Source organism: Rhinatrema bivittatum, chromosome 1 (genome assembly GCF_901001135.1).
Source record: "Rhinatrema bivittatum chromosome 1, aRhiBiv1.1, whole genome shotgun sequence".
In the NCBI taxonomy this organism is placed as follows: Eukaryota; Metazoa; Chordata; class Amphibia; order Gymnophiona; family Rhinatrematidae; genus Rhinatrema; species Rhinatrema bivittatum.
In genome coordinates, this window is record NC_042615.1 from 538788548 (window position 1) to 538813482 (window position 24935).

A 24935-nucleotide genomic window follows, 5' to 3' on the forward strand; every position below is an offset into this window, starting at 1 on the left:
TTCGACCTCCCCCGTGAAGGAGACAATCTGGCGAGCAGATTCAACAGACGGTGGCGGAACTAAAGGACCATCATGAGACCCTGAGACAGCTCCTTCTGATGCCTTCTGAGTACTCTTCAAAACAGCCCTTCCGGAAGGTCTCTAAGAAGTCATTCTTCCACCCGAAGAAATCCTACCCGCCATCAACTAGAACCCATTCTACGAGACCGTTTCAAAAAGCCCAGTCTCGTCAGACACGAAAGCAAAAACCGTAAGCAGCTCCTCAGCCGGGCCCTGCTTCTGGTTTTTGACTCCTGCATAGAGAGCAGCAGCCAGCTTCCATTGCCCCACATCCCAGTGGGAGATCGATTGTGCCATTTCAGCAACAGGTGGCACTCGATCACCTCAGACCAGTGGGTCCTGGCGATAATTGCTCAGAGTTATCATCTGAACTTTCTCTCCGTTCCACCGGACTCCCCATCTCTACCGATGTGGAAAACATCCGATCACTCCATCCTTCTGGAACAGGAGGTCTCCTTCCTCCTCCAGTCCAAGACAATAGAACCAGTGCCCTCCTCTCAGCACGGCCTAGGTTCTATTCCTGGTACTTTCTAATCTCCAAAAAATTCGGGGGTGTTCGTCCAGTTCTGGACCTACGTGCCCTCAACAAGCATCTCCAGCGAGAGAAGTTCAAAATGGTAACCTTGGGCTCTCTTCTTCCTCTTCTGCAAAGAGGAGACTGGCTCTGCTCTCTTGACTTTCAGGACGCATACACTCATATCGCGATAATTCCATCCCATTGCAGATACCTGAGGTTTCTAGTAGGCCCCAAGCACTATCAGTACCGAGTGCTTCCATTCAGCCTCGCGTCTTCACAAAATGCCTCGTTGTAGTTGCAGCCTTCCTCAAGACTCAAGGTGTTCATGTCTACCCCTATCTAGATGATTGGTTAATCAGGGCTCCCACACAGCAAGCTGCTCTGTCGTCCCTACATCTTACCTTACACACTCTAATTTCACTTGGATTTCTCGTCAACTACGACAAATCCTACTTAGTCCCATCTCAAACCTTGTCGTTCATTGGGGCAGACTTGGACACCTTGCAAGCAAAGGCTTTTCTGCCTCGACAGCGAGCTCTCATTCTCGTGTCTCTTGCACACCAGCTGCAGTCTCAGCATTCCATGACTGCACACCACTTTCTCATCCTCCTGGGACACATGGCGTCCTCAATTCAGGTCACCCCAATGGCCCGCTTGGCCATGAGAATCATGCAGTGAACTCTGTCACAATGGACTCAATCCATTCAGCCCCCGTCGAACATTGAAACATATAGAAACATAGAAATGACGGCAGAAGAAGACCAAATGGCCCATCCAGTCTGCCCAGCAAGCTTCACACATTTTTTCTCTCATACTTATCTGTTTCTCTTAGCTCTTGGTTCTATTTCCCTTCCACCCCCACCTTTAATGTAGAGAGCAGTGATGGAGCTGCATCCAAGTGAAATATCTAGCTTGATTCGTTAGGGGTAGTAGCCGCCGCAATAAGCAAGCTACACCCATGCTTATTTGTTTTACCCACACTATGTTATACAGCCCTTATTGGTTGTTTTTCTTCTCCCCTGCCGTTGAAGCAGGGAGCTATGCTGGATATGCGTGAAGTATCAGTCTTCTCCCATGCTGTTGAAGCAGAGAGCCATGCTGGATGTGCATCGAAAGTGAAGTATCAGGCATATTTGGTTTGGGGTAGTAACCGCCGTAACAAGCCAGCTACTCCCCGCTTTGTGAGTGCGAACCCTCTTTTCTTCTCCCCTGCCGTTGAAGCAGAGAGCTCTGCTGGATGTGTGAAGTATCAGTTTTTCTTCTCCCCTGCCGTTGAATCAGAGAACTATGCTGTATATGCATTGAAAGTGAAGTATCAGGCTTTTTTGATTTGGGGTAGTAACCGCCGTAACAAGCCAGCTACTCCCCTCTTTGTGAGTGCAAATCCTTTTTTCCACATTTCCTCTTGTTGTTGAAGCTTAGAGCGATGTTGGAGTCACAGTAAGCATGTGTATGTTTATTTAATAAGGGTATTGACTCCAGGCAGTAGCCATCATTCTGGCGAGTCACCCACTCTTCATTGGCAGCATCTTGACTTTATGGATCCACAGTGTTTATCCCACGCCCCTTTGAAGTCCTTCACAGTTCTGGTCTTCACCACATCCTCCGGAAGAGCATTCCAGGCATCCACCACCCTCTCCGTGAAGAAATACTTCCTGACATTGGTTCTGAATCTTCCTCCCTGGAGCTTCAAATCGTGACCCCTGGTTCTGCTGATTTTTTTCCTACGGAAAAGGTTTGTCGTTGTCTTTTGATCATTAACACCTTTCAAGTATCTGAAAGTCTGTATCATATCACCTCTGCTCCTCCTTTCCTCCAGGGTGTACATATTTAGATTCTTCAATCTCTCCTCGTACATCATCCGATGAAGATCCGATGATGTACGGAAGGATGATGTCCACGTAACCGACTCACTCCATCAGTCTCTCGCCTGGTGGAGAAATCAGGTCAATCTCCTCCAAGGCTTACCCTTCCAGGCTTCAGACCCTCAAATAACTCTCACCACCGATGCTTCCAACCTCGGCTGGGGAGCCCATGTGGCCGAAATGCAGACACAAGGATCTTGGTCTCTAGAGGAAGCCAAACACCAAATAAATTTCCTGGAGCTTCGAGCAATCAGATATGCTCTCAGGGTATTTCAGGATCACCTCTCCAATCAAGTCATCCTGATCCAGACGGAGAACCAGGTGGCCATGTGGTACATCAACAAACAGGGAGGGACAGGCTCCTACCTTCTGTGTCAGGAAGCTGCACAGATATGGGCAGAGGCCGTCTTCTACTCGATGTACCTCAGGGCTACCTACTTGCCGGGAGTGGACAATGTGTTGGCAGACAAGCTGAGTCGCACCTTTCAACCACACGAGTGGTCTCTCAACCCCTCAGTAGTGAACTCGATCTTCCAACAATGGGGTTATCCTCAAATAGACTTCTTTGCATCACCTCAAAATCGCAAAGTAGACAACTTCTGCTCTCTCACTCGCATCCACCACCATCAGCCAAGAGACGCGTTCTCCCTATCATGGGCAACCGGTCTCCTATATGCATTCCCTCCACTTCCACTTCTCTCGAAGACTCTCGTGAAGTTACGTCGGGACAAGGGAACCATGATCCTGATAGCACCTCACTGGCCGAGCCAAGTGTGGTTTCCAATACTTCAGGATCTCTCCATTCGCAGGCACATTCCCTTGGGAAATGACCCGCTTCTAATCACTCAAAATGACGGGTGCCTATGCCACCCCAACCTTCAAGCCTTGTCCCTGACAGCATGGATGTTGAAAGGTTAATCCTTCAACCACTTAACCTTTCTGAACCAGTTTCCCATGTCCTGATTGCTTCACGGAAGCCTTCCACGAAAAAATCTTATTCTTACAAATGGACTAGGTTTACGTCATGGTGCTCTTCTCAGTCCCTTTACCCCTTTACCTGTCCAATCAAGAAGTTTCTGGACTATCGCTGGCACTTGTCAGAGTCAGATCTAAACACTTCCTCCATCAGGATGCATGTCAGTGCAGTAGCCGCCTTCCATAAAGGTATCGGGGATTTTCCCATATCAGTACAACCCCTTGTAACATGCTTCTTGAAGGGCTTGCTTCACCTCAAGCCTCCTTTACGGCTCATGAAACCACCATTCGAGCCTCTTCAATCCTGTGACCTTCGATATCTCACATGGAAAGTGATTTTTCTTTTGGCAATCACTTCCGCTCGCAGAGTTAGTAAATTACAGGCTCTAGTTACCTATCCATCTTACACTAAACTTCTGCAGGACCGGGCAGTACTCCGCACTCACCCTAAATTCTTGCCTAAGGTAGTTTCGGAGTTTCATCTCAATCAGTCCATTATACTACCTACCTTTTTTCCCAGGCCCCATTCCAATCCACGAGAGCAGGCTCTGCATACCCTTGACTGCAAACGGGCTCTAGCTTTCTACCTAGACCGTACAGCTGCCCACAGGAAAAGCACTCAACTGTTTGTCTCTTTCCATTCCATCAAATTGGGGCAGCCTGTGGGCAAGCAGACTCTCTCCTTCTGGTTAGCTGACTGCATATCCTTTTGCTATCAGCAAGCGAGCATTCCACTTCAAGACCGTGTTAAAGCACACTCTGTGAGGGCCATGGCGACTTCAGTAGCACACCTACGCTCTGTGCCACTTCCTGACATTTGCAGGGCTGCCACCTGGAGTTCTCTGCATACTTTTACAGCCCATTATTGCCTAGACAAAGCCGGAAGACAAGATTCCATCTTCGGCCAGTCTGTCTTGCTTAACCTATTTACAACGTGACATACCAACACCCTTCCGCCTGCCCGGTGGGGTTCAGGATGCCCTCGCCCAAATTTCATCCCAGGCCTAGTGCCTTGCACGCCTGCGTACATTTGGTGCATGCTCGGACATCCTCAGCTCGGTACTCACCCATATGTGAGAACTACCATCCTGCTTGTCCTGTGAGAAAGCAAATATTGCTTACCTGTAACAGGTGTTCTCACAGGATAGCAGGATGGTAGTCCTCACGAAACCCGCCTGCCGCCCCGCGGTGTTGGGTTCGTAACGTTTTCTTATTTTATTTTCGGCACTACCTGTAGCTTTTTAACAAGACTGAAGGGGGACCCCTGCTGCCTGCAGGGTTAGTGCCATGCTGGGCATGCCCAGTAGGGGCCAGTCAAAGTTCTGGAAACTTTGACAAAAGTGTTCCGTGATTGGGCTCCATCCTGTGATGTCACCCATATGTGAGGACTAACATCCTACTGTCCTGTGAGAACACCTGTTACAGGTAAGCAACATTTGCTTTCTCTTCCTCTAACAGTAGGACTAGCTCAGAAGGCCCACATATAGAGGCGGATTTTCAGAGCCCTGCTCGCGTAAATCCGCCCAAAACCGGGCGGATTTACGCGAGCAGGGCCCTGCGCGCCGGGAAGCCTATTTTACATAGGCCTCCCGGCGCGCGCAGAGCCCCGGGACTCGCGTAAGTCCCGGGGTTCTCGGAGGGGGGCGTGTCGGGGGCGTGTCGGGGGGCGGGCCCGGTCGTCGCGGCGGTCCGGGGGCGTGTCGGCAGCGTGTGGGGGGCGGGTACGGGGGCGTGGCTACGGCCCGGGGGCGTGGCCGCGCCCTCCGTACCCGCCCCAGGTCGCGGCCCGGCGCGCAGCAGGCCCGCTGGCGCGCGGGGATTTACGTCTCCCTCCGGGAGGCGTAAATCCCCCGACAAAGGTAAGGGGGGGGGGTAGACAGGGCCGGGTGGGTGGGTTAGGTAGGGGAAGGGAGGGTAAGGTGAGGGGAGGGCAAAGGAAAGTTCCCTCCGAGGCCGCTCCGATTTCGGAGCGGCCTTGGAGGGAACGGAGGGAGGCAGCGCGGCTCGGCGCGCGCAGGCTATACAAAATCGATAGCCTTGCGCGCGCCGATCCGGGATTTTAGTGGATACGCGCGGCTCCGCGCGTATCTACTAAAATCCAGCGTACTTTTGCTTGAGTCTGATGCGCAAGCAAAAGTAGGCTGATCGCGCTTCTTTTAAAATCTACCCCATAGTGTTGTCTAATTCACATGAGAAATCACAATCATCATATACCTTTCTTTCATACTATTCTGATCCTGATAAGTCCATAGGTCTTCCACTGGACCCCTCTGCACAACCTCCCAGAGGTATATCTCCACCAGATGATGTCATATCCTGCTTTTTGCAAAAAAGGCAAAAGCAATTCTATTTATTTTATAGGAGCAGTCACAACCAAAGGAAGATATATCCAACCCCAAGAACGTTGCTGCTGTTCTGATTAATAAAGTATAGTAATCCTAAACAAAAATGTGGCATACATCCTTGTCTACTTTATAAATAGCAAAGAAATTAGATCTGAAATACAAAGTTCAACCTTGTCCTGGACATCAAAATGTACAGCTCCCTCATGAATCAGTAGTAGTGGAATCAGCTTTAAAAAAAAAAAAAAAAAGGCAAAGCGTTCCAAGACACATTCTGGGAAAAGATGTCAAGCTACTAAACACCATGGCAAAGAAGTTTTTCCAGTCAAATATATTAATATATAAGGTAGTTTTCAATAATCTATGTAAGTCAATACATACAAGCTTAAGTCAGTGCATCTAAAATTATTTTATTAACATGAAATTAAGTATGTAAGAGCTGTTTTGCATGCACTTGCCAGGACTGACATGTGTAGCCTCTAATTTTCCTCAGCCAGCACATGTAACATATGCATGCCACTTTGCTACTGCTCCTTGTTGTGGTCAGGAGAACATTGGGGGGGGGGAGAGAGAGAGAGAGCACAAACCTTTTTATAGGGCTCAGTCTGATACTCTATTTATGGACCAATGTAAGGGGGCACTTTGATTCAGGGTGAGTTTTTGGGAGATGGGTTGGGGTTAGGGGGGTGGTGTTACAGACACATTCAGAGGTATCCGTTGTAAAATTGACCTCATTAAAGAATTTATGACATGATAAGTGATGAAAAGGAGTTGATTTGTACAATGCAGCTAGGTTATAAAATAGTGCGTATTTTTGTGCGCAGCAAGGTTTATGCATTTATGGGCATGTGCACGGCGCTTTTAAAATCTACCTTTAAGTGTGTTGTTCTAAAAAAGATTTGAACCATCGCAACAAATGAAGATTTTAGAGAGCTCCAAAGAAGAAGGGTTTTCAAAGCAGGCTACCTTGCTTGTGTTCTTTATATTCCTTCAAGATAGAGGCCCTGGGGTCCATATTCAGCCATTGTGCAGGTGTGCCAGTGTTATGGTTTGTGGGTTTATGGATCCTTGGCCCGAGGTATAAGTTGTTGCAACCTATGGGGAGGAGCCCCACAGGCCCACACTGCCGGGAGGTAAGGTCAGGTATGGCAGGGAGCTCTGGCTAAGACTGTGGAGAGGTCCCGAGGAGTCAGAAGGAATTCCCCAGTAGACAAGCAGGCTGAGGATAATACCTTGACTGCGACCCCCGAAGGGGAAGGCGCCAGGCAGGTTGTAAAGTGGGAGGTTTGAGACTGGCATGCAGGAGGGATAGCAGAGAGACACCCTCGAGGGGTGGAGCTGCGACGCGAGGGAGGTGCAGCCCTAGAGACACAGGCAACCGGTGGAGCAGGGAAGCCCGAGTTTGGTCTCTGATGATGACATAGATAGAACCCATGAAGCGGGAAGCACAGACAGTCTCTGTATGATAGAGAAGTACAGCCCCGATGAGCGGGGAAGTGCTAGTAGTCTAGTAGCATGTAAGCGCAACCCCGAGGAGCGGGGAGGCGTAGACAGTCACAGAAAAACACAAGGACACTGTCCCGAGGAGCGGGATGGTGCCGAGAGTCTCTTGAGAAGTAGGAGGACACAGCCCCGAGGAGCGGGGAAGCGCAGACAGTCCAATACAGCACTTAGGCACAACCCCAAGGAGCAGGGAAGCGCTAGAGTAGATTCCCGAGTGGTAAGGGTGTTTCAGCGGGCAGCCCCGAGGAGCGGGGAGCCTTGCAGAGTAGGACTTCAGGAAGCACAGGGCCAGCCCGAGGAGCGGGGGAGGCCAGGAGACAAGGTCCCTGAGAGAGCGCCCACTGGCCCCCGAGGAGCGGGTACCAGACAGAGTCCAAAGTCCAACGGAGTCCAATAACATAGCCACAGGAACATGGAACAGGAGCTAGTAGAGATGGATGGAACTTGTTGCCAAGACGGCTAGCTGAGGGCGAAGGTGGAGCTTAAATACCTTGATCCGATGACATCAACAAGCAGGGACGCCCCCGAGGTTCCTGCCAAAGAGGCTTCAAAGGAGGGCCCGGTGACGCGCGCGCCTAGGAAGGCCCGGAGATGACATAGCTGGCGGCGGTGTTTCGGCCGCCAGGAGGAGCCATGGGGAACGCAGCAGTAGAGATTGGCCTGTGCCGCGAGCAGACCTGGGGAGGTCTGGAGAATAGTGCAGGATGTAAGCGCAGTCGCAGCCATCTGCGACCAACGGGCATAACAGCCAGTTAGCCAGTTATACATAACCAGCTAACTTTAGGACAGCCCTAAGGCTCAACCAGAGATAGCCGGATAAGTTAACCGGCTAACACCAAATATTGGAGTTAGCTGGTTATCTTATCCGTCTAACTCTGCTTCTCCCCAAAACGCCTCCCACCCAGTCTTAGAACGCCCCTGTTTGAGAACTGTGAACCCCTTTTATATTTTAACGATTTTAGAACTGTGTTGCAATCCCTGATTTTTTTCTAAATTAGATTACTGTAACGAGCTTTTGTTAGGTTTGCCATCATCTTCACTTAGACCTCTACAGATATTGCAGAATACGGCAGCCAGAGTTCTAACCAGATAAAAAAATATGAACATATTACCCCGATACTAAAAGAGTTGCATTGGCTGCCCATTACATTTAGGGGCAGATTTTAAAAGCTCAGGTAGGGCTACTCCCTTTGGCACTTTACAAATTCAGGTTGCTACAGTGAGGTCCCTAATCTACAAAAATACCTCCTCTTGGGTACTGCTTTATGCTGCTATACCTCTCAGCATTTTCTGTAACACAGTTGTGGTTCCCTCCTTGGTCCGACTATAAATTTCCCCTATGCTTGGGGTGGGGAGTAGCATATGAGAATTTATATAAATTAATATGATTTATCTTCATGTTCGTACTTGAGTGGGGGATAAGACAGGGTCACGGTCACCATAATATCACAATTCTGTGCCCTTCCCAAACAACCTTTCACTTGTGGCACCACAGACCAGATAAAATCATCATAACAGAATAAAATAGTAATTAACCCTTTTACTAATATTGTGTATGTAGACAGTAAATCCAACCAGAACATTAAATGGGAAAAGTACACTAGTGAAGTATAATATAAACTTGCAGTTTTCTTATTTCAAATCAAGGAATGCAAAAATATCTCTGGGTATGGCCTGTTAACCAGGGCAACCAACATAATCGTATGGATAGTAAAAAAAAAAATAGAGAACACAAATAGAGAAAGGCAGTGAAGTACACAACTTTCAAAAATTGTCTTTACCCCTGATAACTCAAAAAAGGGGAGGGGAAACAGATCCATTCCAATGTCACCAGTTTGTAAAGGGTATACCCTGTCCCAAATACAAAATTGTGTGGAAAAAAACAATCGAAAAAATGACATCCCTTTTGATGGTGGAGCTGGCTAGATGACAAACCAAACAGATGGGCACTGCAGTGTGTGAAACGTCTCTCTCACCTGGGGAGCTTTACCAAATGGTTTACTTGGTACTAAAAGCTGGCCTGATTTCAATCTCTTACAGAAAGACCACAATGAACTAGTTTTTCTTTCCCTGCAAGAGTTTATGCTTGACTTTGGCTGAAAAGCTTAAGTGATTAAGATGATATACTGAATTTGGGGACTAAAGACAAGGAAATAAACTTTCTTCCTCCTCTGCTTAAAATAGTTACCAGCTGCATTTACGCGCGTAGGGGGGTTACATGCGCCGAGCCTATTTTCCATAGGCCCGGTGACACGCGCAAGCCCCAGGACGCGCATATGTCCCGGGGCTTTGTGAAAGGGGTGGGGGCGGGACCGAGGCCTCCAGCACAGCAGCTGTGCCAGGGGATCGCGTGCCGGCACTTGGCCGGCGCGCGCAACCTACACCTGCCCAGAGGCAGGCGCAACTTATGGAACAAAGTTTAGGGGGGGGTTTAGGTAGGGCTGGGGGGTGGGTTAGGTAGGGGAAGGGAGTGGAAAGTGGGGGGGCGGGGCGGAAGGAAAGTTCCCTTTGAGACCGTGTATCTCCTGGTTCCTCGTGGCGGCTGGGATGCCGCCGCCACCCACACCGACTCTGGACCTTCAGAGGCATGCTCCGGGCCCTCTTTTGAAGCTGCGACGTCGGGAACCTCAGGGGCGTCTCGACTGATGACATCACTGGATCAGGGTTCTTAAGCACTCCCTTCGCTCCTATTAGCCGACTTGGCAACGATTTCCATCGCTACTCTACTAGTTCCTGTCTCCTCGGACCTGTGGTGACTGTCACGGACCCTTCTTGGACTCTGGACCCTGGCTCAGGTATCCGCTCGTCAGGGGCCTGTGTGCGCTATCTCCAGAGACCCGGTCTCCTGGCTTTCCCAGTTCCTCGGGCTAGCCCTGCACCTTCCAGGAGTCTTACCTGCCGGCTTCCTGCTCCTCGGAATTGCCTCTGGGAACACTCTCACCACTTGGGAGACCAGTCTCCGCGCTTCCCCACTCCTTGGGGCAGTGTCTACGTTCTACATCAGAGACTGTCCGTGCTTCCCCACTTCTCGGGGCAGTGCCTACGTTCTACATCAGAGACTGTCTGTGCTTCCCTGCTCCTCGGGGCAGCGCCTATGTTCTACTCCAGAGACTGTCCAGGCTTCCCCGCTTCTCGGGGTTGCCTACGTCATTACCTGGAGACCAGACTCGGGCTTCCCCGCTCCATGGGTTAGCCTACGTCATCTCATCAGTACCTTCCTCGCTACGCAGCTCCACCCCTCGGGGTTGCCTCTGCAGTATTCTTCCCGTCCTTCCGGCCTCACGCTTTCCGCTCCTTGGGCCTGCCTAGTGCCACCCTCTCGGAGGTCTCCGCCCAGGTACTGCTCTCCATTCTAACCTGCTTACTGTGGGGTTCCTCACTGCTGTGTCTCTCACCCGCTCCTCGGGGCCTCCCCACAGATTCCCAGAGCTCCAGCTATACCTGACCTCGCCTCCTGATGGTATGGACCTGTGGGGCTCCTCCCCACAGGCAGTAGCAACTCTCACCTCAGGCCAAGGGTCCACGAAACCCACAAACCATAACAGGATAGAAACTATGTCACCCCATTTTAAAGTATATTTTATGAATCCTTACCAATTACCCATTTTCAGAGCCATGATACAGTCTTTTCTATTATTTTTATTTGAAATGTTTATTGGTTCTGTTGATTTTATCATTGATGTCTTTTTATAGTTTTATATTGATGTGTTTTATGCATTTTATTATGTTGTATCTTATATTATAGTATTTTATATAGTTGTAAACTGGTATGATTGTACAAGAATACCTGTATATAAAACAATTAAAATTAAATTAAAAAATGACTTATTTCACTATATTCTAGCTGGGTAACTAGTTTCCCGGCTAGAATTTAGCTGGATAAGGGCTGAATATACCCAGATAAGAATATACCCAGATAAGACAGATAACTATTACGTTATCTATCTAAATGGAGTTTGATTATGGACCTCTCGCTTTTTCATATTTTCTTTAAGAAGGGACAAGAATTGTTTTATGACCAGTGTGACAGATTATGACCCCCAAGAACCCCAGAACACCTTAAGGACCGGTTCCAGAAATCTAGGCCAGTCCATCTTAAAGCTGAGGGTAGCAAGGGATTATATGCTCCCAGGGAGGTTCTGACAGCTGTGGATAAGAATCAAGGTTTAGAAGGCTATGAGAGGCCCTGGGTCTCCAGTAGAAGACATCTCCTAAGACTGCTGACCTGATTGAGTTGGAAGTTAAAGATACATGAGTAAAGAGAGAATAGGCAGCCCCTTCAAATAGCCAGTCTGGTTTTTGTGTTTGAGAACTGTGAAGCTATAACTCATAACTAAGAAGGGAAAAACAAACCCTTGAACATTGCTGGCCTGTTTTGTGTTTAATGTTAAAAGGGTAATATGTACACAAAAGACTCTCTTCAAAAATTAATGTGGTGTGGAGACAGTCAAATATCGATCTTACCACAAATATCTGTACAACCACAGTTTTTTACCCAAATGATTAATCACCTCAAGTGAGAAAAAGATATTTTTTTCTTCTTTCAAATACCAGACCTCATAAAACGGCAAAATTTAGTGATGCTAATTTAGCATGTATTGAGTATGCCAATGTTTATAATCACAGGTCTTTGATAGATGAATTTTTTCTTTTTGTTTTCTTTACTTTCATGAGAACAATGTTCAAGTGAATTAATAAAATAGTCTCTTTAAATAAACGTAATTATTTCCGTGCTCTTCTTTTCATATCATTTTATCATTTTTTAGCCAGCATTTAGTACTTAGCACTTAGCTTAGTTTTTGTGGTGAAGAAACGCCATATTTCTTCGTGAGAGGCTAGCATGAGAAAAGCCCGACACTGGATCCGTGTTTCGGCTCGTGCCTTCGTCGGGGGCCGAAATAGCTGTTAATAAAAATATATAATCAACCACAGCATTGTAACAAAAATGTTCAAATACTTATCACATTTAGTGAGACTTCAGCGCACGAACATGATAATGGAGCGGCTGGAGGTGGCGGCGTCTGCCGGTGTTCCGTTTCTTCTACCCAAAGTCAGGGAAACGCGCCCTTTTTTTTAACAGATGACTAGCCAATCATCTGATGCCACGTCATCAATGATGTAACTAAACTTGTATGGACATTTAAACCGTCTGTCAATTCTAATCAGTATAACTAGTCCTCAAATACCATGTAAGTGAAATTTATTAAATTAAACCAAAGAGAACCATTCAACCGAAAGATTGAGACCTAGTGGCTGTATGGTATTTAATTTAAAGATCCATTGTTGCTCTCTGATATTCAATAATTTTTGTGGATCACCACCCCTCCCTGATAATTTAATTGTATCTATCACCCTCCATCTGAGATCCACGAATTGGTGTTGTTTTGAAAGACAATGTGCTACAATCGGAGCTTGTAATTTGCCAGTTTGTAAACAACTTTTATGTTCAATGAGTCTAGTGCGTATTGAACGTTTTGTCCTGCCTACGTAAAATAGATCACATGGGCATTTGATGATGTAAATCACGTGTGAGGACTGACAATTTGTATGGGTTCTTGCCGACCATATTCTTCCCTGAGAGTCCGTCCAATCAGGACCTGTCAAAGCAGTAGCGCAGGCTGTACACTTCTGACATGGCCAATGACCACTTGGTAAATCAGATGTATCGATACTTGCAGGCATATATAATGAGTGAGTTAGAATCTCCCTTAAATTTCGTCCACGACTGTATGAAATTATCGGTAATTCAGAAAAAATGTTATAAGTTTGCAAAACATGCCAGTATTGCCGTATAATGCAAGCTACAACAGTGGACTTAGATGAATGGCGTATAGTGCATACCAAAGGCAGATCACCAGGATCAGATGATTCTTCTAATAAGAGCCATTGACGATGTGCGTTGGACGCACGTTTCCAAGCTTTTCTTACAATACCTGATGGATATTCACGCTGCAATAAATGGTTAGCCAATTGTTGGGCTTGCAAAGAAAATTCTGATTTATCTGTGCATAATCGTCGTAAACGAAGGAATTGTCCAATGGGCAGATTTCTTTTAAGGCTGTAAGGATGCCAACTAGAAAAATGTAGCAGAGTGTTACAGTCCGATGGTTTTCTGTACAATGACGTAATTAAATGATCACCTTGTTTAGTGATCAAAATGTCCAGAAAATTAATGGAAGTATGATGATAATGTATAGTGAAAAAAATATTCGAATCAATGGAATTCAGCCAATCTAGAAAAACATGTAGATGTTGTACACTGCTATGCCACAGGAAGAAGATGTCATCAATATATCGGACCCAATGTGAAATATGAACAAATTGATTAGAAGGGTATACATGCGTAGACTCAAAATCAGCCATAAACAAATTAGCCAAACTTGGCGCCATAGTAGTGCCCATGGCAGTTCCATGAATTTGTTGATAGAAGCATTGATTAAACATGAAATAATTTTCTTTAAGCGCTATCTCTGCCAATTTCAACAAAAAAGTAGTTGGAATGCGATGAGGTCTTATTCTAGAATCCAAATTCTGTTCCAAAATGATGAGGGATTGTTGCTGAGGGATACTGGTATACAAAGCACGTATATCAAGAGTGACCAACAAAACATCTGTAGTAAATTGTATCGAAGCTAAAATATTTAGCATCGATTTGGTGTCTTTTACATATGATGCAATCTGTGGAACCAACGGTTGTAGGAATTTATCAACAAACACCGAAAGCGGTTCAAGCAAAGAACCAACTGTGCTGACTATGGGTCTTCCAGGAGGATCCACATTATCTTTGTGGATTTTGGGAAGCATATATATAGTAGGAGTACTATAAGTGGTGTTAACTAAAAAGAATTTTTCTTTGGAAGTTAAAAAGCCGGTTGTAAAGGCATCTTCAATTATTTCTTCAATCTTCAAAAGAAGAGAAGGTCCCGGATCTTCTGATAATGGTAAGTAGTTGTTACGATCTGAGATATGAGACATGACTTTTTCTAAATAGTATGTGCTATCCATGACTGTAACTGCTCCTCCCTTGTCAGCTTGTTTTATCGTTACAGATGTCATGTTCTTTAATTCAGTGAGTGCAAGGTGTTGTTCTTTCGATAAATTATATCGAGGAAAATCACGTGTTCGTTCAGCTATCTCTAACTCTTGTAAAACCAGATCCATAAATGTTTTAATGTGGGGGTCTGGTGGCCCAGGCGGAATCCAGGATGATTTACGTGCCACCACAGAGATATCAATCGTCGGAGGATGAGTCCAAAAAAATAATTTGATCAAAAGTTTTCTAAAAAAACAATATAAATCACAGCGAGTTTGAAAAGGGTCATAGAAATAAAAAGGGACAAACGACAGCCCTTTTTCTAATAACTGTGTTTGAGCACCAGTTAAATTGATAGATGACAGGTTTAGGACTGTTGGTTTAAATTGCTCTGAGAGCGTGTTTGTGGCCGGCCTCCTGTATCCGTCCAAGATCGAGCACGATTGGAGCTGTTGCGAAAAAAACGGCGTGATGCCCGTCTATTTGTAGATCTGAAATTGTTACACCTTAAATCATTGGATCTAGAATTATCATATCTTGCTTCTCCTACGTTTAGATTAGTCGAAGTGGAAGGATCTTCATCCGAACCAGAAGACGATTCGTCAAAGCCGGCAAATCCGACTTTTCTAGGTTTAGATGCATTTTTACGTTGCCAAGGGTATATAGTCCCGGCTGCATAATCTTTCTCATCCCTTTTTAATTTGGTGATTTTGAATTGTCGGATTTCAGTTCTAAATTTTTCAATAGACTGATTATGTTCATGAAGATGTTTGTCATACGACGATTATGCACAGATAAATCAGAATTTTCTTTGCAAGCCCAACAATTGGCTAACCATTTATTGCAGCGTGAATATCCATCAGGTATTGTAAGAAAAGCTTGGAAACGTGCGTCCAACGCACATCGTCAATGGCTCTTATTAGAAGAATCATCTGATCCTGGTGATCTGCCTTTGGTATGCACTATACGCCATTCATCTAAGTCCACTGTTGTAGCTTGCATTATACGGCAATACTGGCATGTTTTGCAAACTTATAACATTTTTTCTGAATTACCGATAATTTCATACAGTCGTGGACGAAATTTAAGGGAGATTCTAACTCACTCATTATATATGCCTGCAAGTATCGATACATCTGATTTACCAAGTGGTCATTGGCCATGTCAGAAGTGTACAGCCTGCGCTACTGCTTTGACAGGTCCTGATTGGACGGACTCTCAGGGAAGAATATGGTCGGCAAGAACCCATACAAATTGTCAGTCCTCACACGTGATTTACATCATCAAATGCCCATGTGATCTATTTTACGTAGGCAGGACAAAACGTTCAATACGCACTAGACTCATTGAACATAAAAGTTGTTTACAAACTGGCAAATTACAAGCTCCGATTGTAGCACATTGTCTTTCAAAACAACACCAATTCGTGGATCTCAGATGGAGGGTGATAGATACAATTAAATTATCAGGGAGGGGTGGTGATCCACAAAAATTATTGAATATCAGAGAGCAACAATGGATCTTTAAATTAAATACCATACAGCCACTAGGTCTCAATCTTTCGGTTGAATGGTTCTCTTTGGTTTAATTTAATAAATTTCACTTACATGGTATTTGAGGACTAGTTATACTGATTAGAATTGACAGACGGTTTAAATGTCCATACAAGTTTAGTTACATCATTGATGACGTGGCATCAGATGATTGGCTAGTCATCTGTTAAAAAAAAGGGCGCGTTTCCCTGACTTTGGGTAGAAGAAACGGAACACCGGCAGACGCCGCCACCTCCAGCCGCTCCATTATCATGTTCGTGCGCTGAAGTCTCACTAAATGTGATAAGTATTTGAACATTTTTGTTACAATGCTGTGGTTGATTATATATTTTTATTAACAGCTATTTCGGCCCCCGACGAAGGCACGAGCCGAAACACGGATCCAGTGTCGGGCTTTTCTCATGCTAGCCTCTCACGAAGAAATATGGCGTTTCTTCACCACAAAAACTAAGCTAAGTGCTAAGTACTAAATGCTGGCTAAAAAATGATAAAATGATATGAAAAGAAGAGCACGGAAATAATTACGTTTATTTAAAGAGACTATTTTATTAATTCACTTGAACATTGTTCTCATGAAAGTAAAGAAAACAAAAAGAAAAAATTCATCTATCAAAGACCTGTGATTATAAACATTGGCATACTCAATACATGCTAAATTAGCATCACTAAATTTTGCCGTTTTATGAGGTCTGGTATTTGAAAGAAGAAAAAAATATCTTTTTCTCACTTGAGGTGATTAATCATTTGGGTAAAAAACTGTGGTTGTACAGATATTTGTGGTAAGATTAATGTTAAAAGGGAACACTGTTTGTTTTCTGCACTCTAAAATAAAACCACTTAAAGGAGAAAAGCCTTAACTGCTCATCTTTGTGCCACATATGTTTTCAGCTTGGAGATTTTCTGCCCTAGGCATAATACAGATGGACCCAAAAAGCAACAGGGTAGGCGATCCAGTAGAGCCGTAAGGAAGTAACAAAGTGGTAGATGCCACAAGAAGTCTTTCTCAAATTTTTATTGAAGGAGACGTAAAATATCATATGCAAGTGCCCGACTCTGGCCGAGTTTCATCACCAGCGGTGGCTGCCTCAAGGGCTACAAACAAACATGTAAAAAGATAATAACATAAATATGTGTGAACCATATATATGTGTGAAAAATCATAAAATCATTAAAATACAAATAATAAAAAAATCAATGCAAAGTATAAAAAGTAAATTAATAAATACTAAAAACTCCTCATAAAATTGCATATTAATAAGTGACAAGAAACATCAAAGTATAGATTGTACCAATCAGCAACATCAATATGGACAGGACTATCCGCATAAAGAAATTGGTGAGGTAATACCTTATATATCAGAGAATCATTGGAAAGATGGTCAAAGTGAATTCCAACGCGCACATATGTCTAAAAAATATCAAAAAAATGGTCTCAACGAATTGTATCTCTACAGTTATATATTATATCAACACACAGGATAATGCTCAACTAAAAATTAAAAATTAAATAAAACCCCCATAAATAAAAATGAGAATAAATAGAATACGAGTACTCTGTAAATGATTGATAAAATGTGTAAATAAATAAATAAATACAGCATGTGGATAAATATTAAAAAACAAATGTATGGTATACAAATTAAATAGACTGAATGGTGCATCTAACTTGTATGGCTAGCAACACGATTAGAACTCTATTATTGTAATACAAATGAAATAAAAGTGTGAATCTAATTCTAAAAAAAGTCAATCACCAGGGCTGTGAACGTTCAACTGTGCACCTACTTGTATCTCCTTTTAATGTCGGCACGGTCTGTCTCCACACGCAAGAAGTTTAAAGGACAGAAACGCCGAAACAGATTAATTTAAAGGGAGGGCTTGGCGCCAAAACTGCCCAATGATTCATTAAAAGGGGCGAGGTGAAGCAGTCAATTGGTGGCGGGTTCGGTGTCAAAAATAGTGATCAACCTGTTTTGCTAAGACCTATTACAGATTTAGTATAATGTAACATTTTTTATTTAATATGTATAAAGACTTATTGACGTCAAATTTTTATCAGCTAAAACGGGACAAAGTAAATAAGTGGGTGTATATCAAATTAACTAACTGTAAATGCTCTATGAATTATTGTGTTGCCGACTGGATGTTTATGTCTTACAAAATATATCGAAAAAATTTTTTCTAATTATTTTAACTCGTATGTAACAAACAGTTGGGGCGAAAATTTACAGTAATATAAGCAGATTTAATTAATAACAGTGTAGCTAGAGCCAAAAGTATTATTGATGTGATGCATACAATATAGGGTTGTCTTCCAAAATTGTTCTACGAGAGAAACACTAACCCAAAAGCAGTACAATATCAGTAGAAAACCTGTGCACCAACTTACATTTTATTTGAACAACGGCAATATCCGTCTCCACTCACAAAAAGTTAAAGGGACAGAGACGCCGAAACAGACACTATTAAAGGGTTGGTTTGGCGCCAAAAACGCCCAATCAGTCATTAAGGGGCGTGGTCAAGCAGTCAATAGAGGGTGGATTCAGCGCCAAAAAATATGATTAACCTACTTTACTGAAATATGTAACAGACCTTGTGCGTTGTACAAATATAAGAATTAAATATAAACTATTAATGTCAATGTGCTATTACAATGCCGTTTCGTTATCAAAACCACCTCATCGATAACAAATACACATTCTATGAATAAAATATTGGTGCAGGGGTACTATATGAATAGTATGTACATCAACATGATCTAATGCCTTAAATGTGTTGTCTTAAACATGTGAAAAAAATTTTTTTACCATAAGTTGCAAAAATTCAACTTATATTGTATTTAGATTGAGTTAGGAAATTGCAAAACTTAAATAGAGGCTTATGAAAGTGTAGTTGAATATCATTTTTTATCAAAGGGGGTCATATTTTTGTCGAAAAAATTCAGCTTCTATTCTATATAGAATTATTCTATATAGAATTGCATAGGCTCGGCGGCGAGCACAAGCCCCGGGATGCGCGTAAATCCCGGGGCTTGCATGGAGGGGCGTGTCGGGGGCGTGTCAGGGGGCGTGCCGGCGGTGACGCGGCATTTCGGGGGCGTGTCGCACGTGACACGGCATTTCAGGGGCGGCACCGCGGGCGTGGTTTCGGCCCGCGGGCGTTCCGGGGGCGTGGCCGCGACCTCCGGACCAGCCCCTGGGACCGGAACTCGGAGCGGGGCAGCCAGCCAGCACGCGCAAAAGGCGTAACTTTGCCGACAAAGGTGGGGGGAGGGGGTTTAGATAGAGCCGGGGGGGTGGATTAGGTAGGGGAAGGGAAGGTGCGGGGGGGTGGAAGGAAAGTTCCCTCCGAGGCCGCTCCGATTTCGGAGCGGCCTCGGAGTGAATGGAGGCAGGCTGCGCGGCTCGGCGCGCGCAGGCTGCTGATTTTGGGCAGCCTTGCGCGCGCCGACCCGGGATTTTAATGGATACGCACGACTATGCGCGTATCTATTAAAATCCCGCGTACTCTTGTTCGCGCCTGGTGAGCGAACAAAAGTACGCGATCGCGCTAATTTATAAAATCCGGCCCTCTGTGTGCACACGATCAGATAATAAAATAAGGAAGTAAGCTAATTGCCTTCTGTGTGTTAGTGATTACAAATTTTTCTTTAAAGTTTTTAAAGTGATACAAACAAAGGTGCACAAAGCCAGGCCAAGGGGCCTCTCAGATAAATCCAATTCAAAGGATTTTCCACCCTTGTAATTCCTCTGTAGCCCTTTGTACACTCTTGTTATAAAGAGGAGCCCAAATTAAATAACACAGTGTCAAATTAGTTTATGATATCATAAATGACATTCCATAAATGGGTTCATCCAGAAGATTTTTTGAACAGCTGACATAATTGTTTTTAATCACTATATAATAACATTTATAATTTTAGTGAGTGTGAATTTTGCTGCTTACCAACTGGGTCATTCATCAAACTGAGTTAGGGCTCTAACATGCTTTATATCACACAATATGGCCGCAATAGTGCACTATCGCAGGGATATTGTGCAATATACGCAATATTTTGCATCTCCCCGCCCAGATACCCTTCTCTATTATAATGACCTTTGCATGCATGAATAATGCAAATGAATGCAAAAAAGATCATTAATAAGCAATCTGATGCAAATATTTTATTGTTGCTAACCGAGAAGGTGATCAACCACGATAAAATAACAACGCCTCCTAGGGAAGCATTAGGTGCACAACAGGAGGCCTGGAACCCTAACACAGGTCCTGAGGCTCCCGCTGCACATTTAAAGTGGCCATAAAAAAACAAAACAAAACCGCAGCCAAGAAGGGAGGTTGAACAGGAGTTGAAACAGACCCTGTTTCAACCCAGGGCCTTCAGCTGAAGCATCCCCGACTCCCCCAGAAATGAAAAATGAGTGGAAATATGTGCTTGGCAGCAGCTGTGGCAAGCCTCCCAAATCTAACCCCCTGGCATCTCAAAGTGTCAACACCCCAACCCCCTGATGTCTAAACCCCTCCTCCCCCAGCTCTCCTGATGGCAAGAACCCCCTGCCCCTCTGAAGGCTCAAAACCCCCACCCCGGCTCATTTGATGGTTACAACCACCCACCCCCCAGCCCCTGATGGGAAGAATCCCCTGTCCTCCAGCCCCCTGAAGGCTCCAACCTTGCCCCCCAGCCCTCCGATGCTCAAGAGCTACAACCCCCACCCCAGCTCCCTCCAGATCCCCCCTTACCTTGTCCTGGATCCCTGGGTGATCCCTGGGTGCACTCTTGCATCCCATCAAACATCCCAATTACATGGCTGGGGCAAGGTCAGGTCAGTGTCATTTTGGAAAATGGGGAAGGGGATCTTACTATCAAGGGCTGGAGGGTGGGGTGGGTGGATCTTGCCTTTGGGGGGCTGTGGATAGATAATTATAGTCTTTGGGGGGACTGGGTGGTAGGAGGGTGGGAGGTTAGTGGACCATCACTTCGGGGTGGCTGGAGGGTGGGGGATGAGTGGGGGTGGGGGATGAGTGGGGGTGGATGGAGCTTGCCTTTGGGGGGGCCGGGGTGGGGGTAAGGAGTTCTTGCCATTGGGAACCAGGGGGCAGGGGATGGGGGATTTTGCCATATGGAGGGGTGGGGAGTGAGTGGATCTTGCCTTTGGGGGGGCCAGGGGACAGGGGTGGAGGATTTAAAACTTCAGGGGCTGGGGGAGTGGGGATGTTGACACTTTGAGATGCCTTGGAGGCAGAGTTTTAGACTTGGGGGATAGGCCCCCAACCACTGTGCACATATTTACACATTTTATATTTCAGGGAGGAGTGAGGGCCACCCCCACCCTCCAGCCCCTGTTTGGCTGCTGTTTTTTGGGAGGGACAGTGGCCCTTTAAGGTGTTAAAGCGCTACTTGCTGCATTCTTTTGTGTTGAGGTGTTTGGCCACGATATAAAAGAATGTGCCATAGAGCCGCGATGCTTTTTCGGGGAAGGGGCTCCACTATCGTGGCAACATCCCCCGCGAGATGAAAACATCACAGATTGATGAATCTAGGTACAAGTTTGCCTTTGAAATATTGTACAATTATGGTATAATTAAAAGAATAGATAATCCATTTCTGTGATATAAAAACACATCAACAGCTGCTATATAGTATAGCAGTGTATCCCAACCTTCTCCTGGAACTGCACTTAGCAGGTTTTCAGGATTGCCACAATGAATATACTTGGGATAGAGCATCTTGTACTGGGTCTCCAGTGTATATAAATCTTTCTCATGCATATTTATCACAGAATCCTGAAATTCCGACTGGTTAGGTGTGCCTCCAAGAGAGGGTTGAGAAACAGTGGACTATAATATTATGTACCCCTTTAATAGCCTCAAAATATATCATGTTGGCTCATTAATTTATTTTGCTTTCAGGTATAACTTGACTTTTATAGAACGAAGTAGCCCTTCTTTACAGATGTTTGGAGGAGCAGATCTATATGCGGTCATTACAGTAGATGAATGCACTGCCATCCTTATGCAGGTACCAAGCTCAAGTAGCCATTGAACTCCTGTCCTGGCCCACATGCAGAATGTTGACACTGAGCTGTGCTTCTAAAACAATGTACTAACCATAGATGAGGTTATGCAAGATAGAACTTGTAAAACATTATCCTGTGCTTTGTAGATTAGATATACCAGTAATCTATTAGTTGTTAGTTATGGAGAACCTTGATACACAGTCTTATGATAATGGAAAATATGTGTTACGGGGAATAGTGTCCCTAAATGCAAAAGAAATTCCTTGACACATGGAATGTGTAAATCCAGTCCCTACCAGATTGAACATGCAATCTGGTATATAACAATTATTGAAACAGAGTTCCAGAGTTATATTATGAACTATGCTGACTAGTCAGAGAGAAATGAGTAGACTAGAGTTAAGTTGCTACTGAGAGAGAAAGGATAGGAAGGGAAAGATGGGCAGAACACGGGGAATAGGATTACCAGTTAGAAGGAAAAGAAAATAGAAAATGTTTGAAGAAGAGTTATATGGAGCATGGTTCATAAAAGGAGTCTTTATATGCTATGCTGTATCTTTTTTTTTTTTTTGCCTTGAATCTTCATTTTTCATTTTTTGATTAATTCACCACAAGGATCCGTGATCCTTCAGTGCTGTACCATTTTTATTTATTTATTTATTTATTTATTTAATGGTTTCTTATATACCGAGGCACGTTTGCAAAACATCACCTCGGTTCACAATGTAACATAACTTAGCAACAAGCTTTACAATAATAATAATAATAATAATAATAACTTAGGAACAAGCTTTACAATAATAACATTAACAGGTAGCGGTTAATAGGGCAGGGGATGATAATACGAGAAATATATACAAATGTACATGTTAGTTTCAACAATAAAGTTATATAAAGCAATCAGGAAAATCAGCAGGGTGAAGTGAACGATGGAGGGGAAGATGAGGAGAAGACCTCAAGAGGTTGGGAGGGGGGGAGAGAAGATAGCGAGGGTGAGGGTCAATTGGGTAGGGAGAGAAAAAAAGAAAGGGCGAGGGTCAGGTGGGCAGTCAGTTAGGTGGTCAAGTCATATCTTAGGTGAGAGACAAATCGTTAGTCAGGGTATGCTAGTTTGAACAGCCATGTTTTAAGATTGTGCTTGAATTTTTTGTGGCAAGGTTCCTGGCGTAATTGGGAAGGCATTTTATTCCAGTGGGCGGTTCCTGCGATGATGAAAGATCGCTCTCTAAAGGTGGTATGCTTCATGAACTTTGGAGAGGGTATCTGGAGTTTCGCCAGGTGATGCGTTCTTGTGGGTCTTGTCGGAGCGTGAAGCAGGAGATGTTCAGGGAACCATTGCATGTCATGGTTATGAATGGCTTTGTGTATGAGCGTGAGTACTTTATATACTATCCTGGAGGCTACGGGGAGCCAATGTAATGATTGAAGGACGGGAGTAATGTGGTCATGACGGTGAGTGTTGGTAAGGATGCGTGCTGCAGCATTTTGTAATAACTGTAGAGGTTGTAGGGTACTTTTTGGTAAGCCTAGGAGGATAGCGTTGCAATAATCAAGTTTGGACAGGATCATAGCTTGCAGAACTGTGCGGAAGTCAGAGGTATGAAGAAGAGGTTTGATTCTCTTCAAGGTGTGGAGTTTGAAAAATCCGCTTTTTATGGTGGCTGAAATGAATTTTTTGAGATTAAATTGATCGTCTATCATAATGCCAAGGTTGCGGACTAGTAGAGTAGGAGGGCAACTGGGTAGTGAGGGTGTGGGGGAGAGACTGCGTGAAGGGTTGTTGGGAGGGGAGAGAATGAGTAGCTCTGTTTTGTTAGTATTGAGTGCAAGGAAATTATCGGAGAGCAGTTTATTTATCTCAGATAGTGCAGAGTTCCAGATCTTCATTGCGTTTGCAATGGAATCATTAATAGGGATGAGTATCTGCACGTCGTCAGCATATATAAAGTGCTGGATACCCAGTTTCGAGAGGAGTTGGCAGAGGGGGAGGAGGTATATATTAAATAGTGTAGAAGAGAGGGATGAACCCTGTGGTACTCCTTGAGATAGTTTGACAGGGTTAGATTTGTTACAACCAATTTTTACACTGTAGCTTCTGTCACTAATGTATGATTGGAACCATAGTAGGGCTGTGCCAGCAATGCCGATTTCCATGAGGCGTTTGATGAGTGTGAGGTGGTTTACGGTATCAAATGCCGCAGAGATATCTAATAGTGCAAGTATGTGGGATTGTCCGTTGTCCATGGCTTTAAGTATAGATTCTGAGAGGGTGATGAGAAGTGTTTCTGTACTATGGTGTTTGCGAAAACCATATTGAGATGTGGAGAGTATGTTGTGTTCATCAATGTATTCAGTGAGTTGTTTGTTGATAATCTTTTCTAGTATTTTGGAGAGGAAAGGGAGGTTTGATACTGGGCGATAGTTGGCTAGTTCGTTAGGATCCAAATTAGGTTTTTTGAGAGTGGGTTTGATAATGGCGTGCTTGAGTTGCTTTGGGACTTGTCCTAGGGTAATGGATTTGTTCAGTATGTTTGCGATGTGTTTGGCTGTAGTAGCTGGGCTTGTGAGTAATATTTTGGTAGGCAGGTTGTCTGAGGGGTGATAGGCGGGTTTGATTTTTTTGAGGGTGGTTTCAATTTCTAGTGCAGATGTGTTTTCAAAGTTCAATAGTGAGGAGTTTGGGTTTTTCGTGTGTGGGTGTGATTGTGTGTTTTGATTGGTGCAGTTTATAGGGGTGTTTTTGGGTGTAGGTGAGTTTGGGGAGCCAGAATGAGCTGTGAAGCGTGCCATAATGGTTTCCACTTTAGAGAGGAAGTAAGATGCTAGATTCTCACATTTTGTTTCATCGTCATTGTCAGGATTACATCTGTCTTGAGATGTAATGAGGCTGTTTATATATTGGAAGAGGGCTTGTGGGTTGAACTGGAATTGATGGATTCTTGTGGCATAGAAATCTTTTACTTATGGTTAATCACCACTAACGTACACCGCTCATCGTCTCCACTACCTATTGGCTGAAATATAAATAATAACATCTTCCTTACAAGGACAATAATAATACAATAGTGCAAAC

General features: G+C 44.4%; 1 protein-coding gene across 1 annotated transcript in view; it reads left to right on the top strand.

The window, feature by feature from the left end:
- Positions 1-21761: 21761 nt before the first annotated feature.
- Positions 21762-24935, top strand: part of LOC115098199 (protein shortage in chiasmata 1 ortholog-like) — a 148311-nt gene continuing 145137 nt past the window's right edge. Inside the window, exon 1 of the mRNA XM_029614608.1 lies at positions 21762-21864. Coding sequence (XP_029470468.1) covers positions 21799-21864 — 66 coding nt within the window. The 5' untranslated portion in view covers positions 21762-21798. The remainder of the gene's footprint in view (positions 21865-24935) is intronic.